This window comes from Medicago truncatula, chromosome 1, assembly GCF_003473485.1.
Source record: "Medicago truncatula cultivar Jemalong A17 chromosome 1, MtrunA17r5.0-ANR, whole genome shotgun sequence".
Lineage (NCBI taxonomy): Eukaryota > Viridiplantae > Streptophyta > Magnoliopsida > Fabales > Fabaceae > Medicago > Medicago truncatula.
In genome coordinates, this window is record NC_053042.1 from 18,004,274 (window position 1) to 18,010,273 (window position 6,000).

The following is a 6,000-nucleotide window of genomic DNA, read 5'->3' on the forward strand; positions in this document are numbered from 1 at the left end:
TTTTGGCAAAATGAGATCTACTTTCCTGTTAATTTCAACAACTTCAGTATGATCCATGCCTCACAGACAACCACTCCAACACACTCTTCATTCCCTCTTATATAATAACAAGACTTGCATTTCAATCCACTCATCCAAACAAAGATTCATTACCACAAAGAAATACTAGTAGTAGTATCTATATCTGAAAAACTTGGAAACAAGATGGCTTTTGGATTACTAACTATATCTCCCTTGGCAATGTTGGTTGCTTTTTCTTATTTAATAATGTCTATAACAGCAGTTGACCCTATTGCAGCCACAGGGAAAGAACCAATCATTGAGTTGTTCATGCATGACATTCTTGGTGGAAGTAACCCAACGGCTCGACCCGTAACTGGTTTGTTGGGCAACATATACAGTGGCCAAGTGCCCTTTGCAACCCCAATAGGATTCAACACTCCACAAGGTGGGATTCCCATCCCTAATGCAAATGGTGCTATTCCCACTGTCAATGGCGTTACCGGTATCCCATTAGGAACTGGCTTGGCTGGTACTTCCTTTGCACCAAATAACAACAATCAAAACAATGCTCAGGTGCAGTTAGGACCTGATGGACTTGGACTAGGATTTGGTACAATCACTGTTATTGATGATATACTAACATCTCAACCTGAATTGGGTTCTCAAATGGTTGGGAAAGCTCAAGGTGTTTACGTGGCCAGTTCAGCAGATGGGAGCAGACAGATGATGGTATTCACAGCCTTGTTTGAGGGAGGGGAATATGGAGATAGCTTGAACTTTTATGGTTTGTACAAGATAGGAAGTACTATGTCACGATTATCAGTAATAGGGGGCACAGGAAAGTTCAAGAATGCCAGGGGGTTTGCAGAACTGAGACCTCTTATCCCACCAGGACAGATTGCCACTGATGGTGCTGAGACATTGCTGAGGATGAGTGTCCATTTGAAATACTAAAAGCGACCGAGTGGATTTTAATTACAGATGACAATGAGATTGTTCTTGTATGCTGTCAAGTTTGATTGAAAAATTGTATTTGATATCTTATTTGTAATCCCATGAAACCAAATATGGTGATTTGTAGTATTTTTGTGTTTAAAAAAGGGTATTTGTAGCTACTGCTTACTTAGTGCCATTTAATCAATCTGAAGATGAACTTTGAGCGAAAATTGCCTCAGACTACATGTTACGCATTAAAAAGAGAAAAAGAAATATCAAACAAGTCACAGGCATCATAAGTGGTGAAACATTAGCTATTATAGCACATGAACAAGAATGAAAAAGGAAAAAATAACATGATGGAACAACATCACATAAGTCTATGAAACAAAAACCTGAACAAATAAAAAGTTTACTGCAGAATGCATCAGAAGCATGAAATGTAAGAAAATGTTATTCATTCCCTCATATATACTTAACTCGACAGATCTTCCACACGATAAGCAATGTCTCAATCTCAACAGTTCGGGAACAACTTTCAACAAATCAATTCCTATGCATCATAGACATTATAAGGAATTAACTTTCAAAATACGGTTAACGTTGACCAAAATAAGTTAGGAGGACAAAAAAAACTAGACCATTCTTTCTAGCCAAGGCAATGCTAGTGAAACCGTGAGATATATTAAAGCAGAACATCCTGTTATTACTAGCAAGTGATTATTGAGGATCTCCACTGTCGCTAATGATCCATCTTCAACTGATGGATTGGATAACAATAACAACTATGAGCTATGATAGATAAAAATGTAATGATATTACCGATTTGCAAGAGCTACATGCGGATCTTCAGATTTCAACACAAGCTAGTGATATTAACATGAGATTGCAAGGTAGCTTCATCAAGACCGTAGAGTGAATCTATCAAGTGCATCCGCAACGATGCAGGACCTTTCGCCATCTTCATTCCCAACTCACCGGCAACACCGAATACAGCTAATGCTGATACTGCCGCATCTAAAGCATGGCTTTTGTCAACTGCAACAAAGGCAGCAATAAGTGCAGTGACTGCACACCCCGTTGCTGTTATTTTTTGCATCAATGGCACACCATTGTGAGCACCAACAACTTGATTTCCATCTGTGACAATGTCAGTGGCCCCTGACACTGCAACTATGGCACCACTTGTTTGAGCCAACAACTTTGCTGCTTCAACTGCATCCATTGAACCGTGAGTACTGTCCACACCCTTCACAACAGAAAAGCTAATTTACAGAGTGCAAATCCAAAACCCAAGATCAAAGGTTAGAGAAGGGATGAACAGAGTTTTAGTTTAATCTTAGATAAGACCTTGAAAATGAAATCTATTTTTTCCATCTACCTTTCCTAGGGAAAACTATCAGAAACACAACAACAATCAAACCTTATCATAGTAGGTGGGATTAGCTATATAAATGAAATGACATGGGCCTCAAAAAGTTTCTGAATAGTTTTTGCCTATAGTCTAATTTCATTGCTCTCTTATTCTAGTGATTAAGCTGCCCCACATATAATCTACCCTTTTTACTACATAATCTACATATCTCCTCCAGACGAACATAGATTATTACTATGGAACCTACCTATCTGATATCTCCTTCATAAGAATTTAGATCTTTAAATTTGAAGTCCCTGGATTCATGGTAATGTTTTTTAAGTGCCTTTTTTTCTGTATGTGTAAGCACTTCAAATAATAGTATCACAATTGTTCTAAATGCAGAGAAATACAAGGAATTGAAATTTAAAGAGTCTAAATCATTTTCATTCATGACGAAACAGCCTAAGCAAACATTCAATCATCTTTTCTACAACCAGTACAGCCTCAATTATCTCTCTAGAGTTGGATTTAGATCCGTTGCAAAAGATACAAACACCTCTAATGCTATCATTTGTAATCCTAAGGTGAAGGATCTCTACAGCTTATATAAACACATATTCAACTTATATGTAGTTGATAGCACCGAGACACTTCTGATGGAAGATTTGTCGTGTGTGACGTGTCTGTCCTACGCGGACACATGCAATTAGGTTCAATTAATCCAGTAAGTCAAATTGTCTTTAATTATGATATTTTCAAGAATCAAATATAATAGTTTAGAATTACCATTGAGGCAGCGGAGGATTGAAGTGAGCAAGAAGAAAGGGAGATAATTTCAGAGGCATTTCCTCGAATAACAGTTGGTTTGAATTGAACAAGTTGAACGCAAGCATCGAAACGGAAAGAAGAAGCAGAGACAGCAACAGGATCAAGAACCCAAGGGATATCCAACTGAGAGCATAGCTTAGCAGCAGCTATCATAGCAGGAAGAGAAGAAGATGAGAGTGTTCCAACATTAAGACAGAGAGCACTGACACGTGGAGTGAATTCATGAATCTCTTCGAGTGAATGAACCATTGCAGGTGATGCACCAGCTGATAAGAGAGTATTCGCCATTAAATCCATTGATACAAAATTAGTTATGCATTGAATCAGTGGTGATTCCAATCGAACCTTTGAAACTAGTTTCCATGTCTTTCTTCTCCATTCCAACTCTTCTTTCTTCTTCTCTTCCATCAAAAAGCAGTTGATAGATAAAGTGTATGCCTCGAAACAAAGATTTTTGTCTTCACAAATTCTCACTCACTCGTAAACACAAATATATCTTTCGTTTTAATCATGATTACGGGTGCAACTGGTTTGAACAAAACCGAAGGAACCGAAAATCTAAACCCAATCAAACCGAAAAAAATATTAGAGATTGTTTGGTTTGATTTGGTTTAAAACCGAACCGAACCAACTAAAACCGATATAATTTGGTTCGGTTCTCCGATTTTTTTTTTGATATCCAAAGAACCAATAAACCAAACCGATGCTAACTTCACTCTCCATTTTAGTAATATTATCCTTCTTCACACACACTTGTGATTAAGCTCAAAATTAAATTAAGTCCAACAAAAAATACTTCTAATTCATTCACTTTCTCCCATCATCTCATCTCATTCCTCACACTCTATTTCGTTTATACTAAAAAAGAACACCAGACGTCAATTTCACCTAATTTATCATTCTTCACCGTCGATGGGATCGTTCATCTCATGTTAGTTTTTTCATGTTAATTATACATAGTAGTTTGAAAAACATAGAACATGGAAAACAAAGTTCTATTTGAGTATATTGTATACATGAAATACAAATCTGTAAAAATATGAATTTTTTTAACTGTACTTTCAATCAAATCGATCAACCGAACCGTTACACCCTCATGATCTGAAAGATAACTTTCCATCATAGGTAGATCAAGTAGATTAAATGTTAACTTTGATTTTTGTCATTCTTTTTCTTTTGATTCCAACATGTCACCCTTTTGTTTTATCTTTCTAACATAAACAATGCTTCAAACCATGTGGATAATCCTCAGCAAATAAGGACATTGCTTGTTAGTATTTATTAGTTATCACAGGTTGTCATTAGTAAGTATGTATTTATTTTTAACAGATTTAGTTTTCTAATCAAATGGGCAATGGAGATAAATAAACTAGCCGACACAAATTGGACTCTCGTCTCTCGGTATTACCCTTTTTTTTTTTAAGAAGTTAAACTAGCCGACTCAAATTGGACTATCGGTATTAATCTGAAATTGAGAATCATTTGTCGGACCACACACAAACAACAACACGGGGAAGCCGGAAAAGGAGAAAACGGAAAAGTATTGCCCTTTCGTGTGTCAAAATGTGCATGATCTAGCCCATCATTCTTATTTTAACCCATCATTCTTAATTTGCAGATTGTAAAACAACCAAATTTCAGAAACATGTTTAATTACCTCATAATTAAAACACGCTCCTATCTTATATGTGAAAAAGAGACTTATCACAGAAATAATAATTGTTGGTGATATTCTAGAGAGAACCGGTCTGCTAAGTTATGCAGAAAATAAGGATAGGAGGAATAATAATCTGGTGCTGAATAATGTTTGTTTGGTTCTTTGTTTTTTTTGCTTACATATCAGATGGTGGAGAACTCTCATTTATAATGAGTGATAGAGCTCTCTAGAAAGCATAAATTATCTGATACATGAACTTGCATTAGCCTAGGTACAGGCTTCTACAATACTCTAGGTACATTTTTCCAATACAAGCATTTATGATACAACACATTACTCAACATTCTCCCCCTTAATGTGTTGTTCTTGAACTCCAAGAGCTTCTCATAATTTCTGGATTTTTTCTCTAGGAAGAGCTTTTGTGAAAATATTAGCAACTTGATCATTTGTCTTGCAAAATGATGTTTGATGGCACATCATCTTCAATTGCTTCTCGAATGAAATGATGTTTGATGGCTATATGCTTTGTTCTTCCATCAAAGATGGGATTCTCAGCCATAGCAATGGCTGATTTATTATCACAATGGATAGTCACAGCTTCTTGTTTCTCACCAAAGTCTTCAAGTATTCTCTTCAACCATATTGTTTGTTGAGTAGCTAAGCCAGCTGAAATATATTCAGCTTCTGCAGAAGATTGAGCAACAGTTTGTTGTTTCTTTGAGCACCACGAAACTGCTCCTGAACCTAATGAGAAAACATATCCAGAGGTGCTTTTCATGTCATCCATACAACCTGCCCAGTCATTATCGCAAAAGCCAATTAACTTACTTTCAACCTTGCTGTCATATTTGATTCCATAGTCCAAAGTGCCTTGAATATATCTCAACACCCTTTTTGCGGCTCCTAGATGGATATGGCTTGGATCATTCATGAACCGAGAAAGTAAACTTGCAGCAAACATGATATCAGGTCTTGTATTAGTGAGATAAAATAGATTACCAACCAAACTTCTATAGTTACTAGCATCGACCTTCTTTCCTCCATCTTCTTTCTTCAATTTTTCATTCACAACTAAAGGTGTATCAGTTGGATTGCAGCCAAACATTCCAAACTTCTTCAATATTTTCTCAGCATATTTCTTTTGACAAATGAAGACTCCATCATCCTCTTGGTAAATTTCAATTCCAAGAAAATGATGTAGTATGCCCAGATCATTCAT

General features: G+C 36.4%; 3 protein-coding genes across 3 annotated transcripts; 1 reads left to right on the forward strand and 2 right to left on the reverse strand.

Annotated features, from left to right (window-relative positions):
* The first annotated feature begins 134 nt into the window (after positions 1–134).
* On the forward strand, positions 135–1,103 carry LOC25483060 (dirigent protein 18). Its single transcript, XM_013611705.3, has one exon. It carries the CDS (start codon positions 205–207, stop codon positions 955–957), a length of 753 nt encoding a protein of 250 aa, XP_013467159.1. The 5' UTR covers positions 135–204; the 3' UTR covers positions 958–1,103.
* Positions 1,104–1,335: 232 nt separating this feature from the next.
* On the reverse strand, positions 1,336–3,649 carry LOC25483061 (hydroxyethylthiazole kinase). The gene is made up of 2 exons (XM_013611706.3): positions 3,083–3,649; positions 1,336–2,188 (listed from the first exon to the last, which is right to left on the reverse strand). The coding sequence occupies exons 1-2, from the start codon at positions 3,530–3,532 to the stop codon at positions 1,796–1,798; spliced, it is 843 nt and encodes a 280-aa protein (XP_013467160.2). The 5' UTR covers positions 3,533–3,649; the 3' UTR covers positions 1,336–1,795.
* Positions 3,650–5,223: 1,574 nt separating this feature from the next.
* On the reverse strand, positions 5,224–6,000 carry LOC120578115 (uncharacterized mitochondrial protein AtMg00810-like). The gene has a single exon (XM_039830250.1). It carries the CDS (start codon positions 5,998–6,000, stop codon positions 5,224–5,226), a length of 777 nt encoding a protein of 258 aa, XP_039686184.1.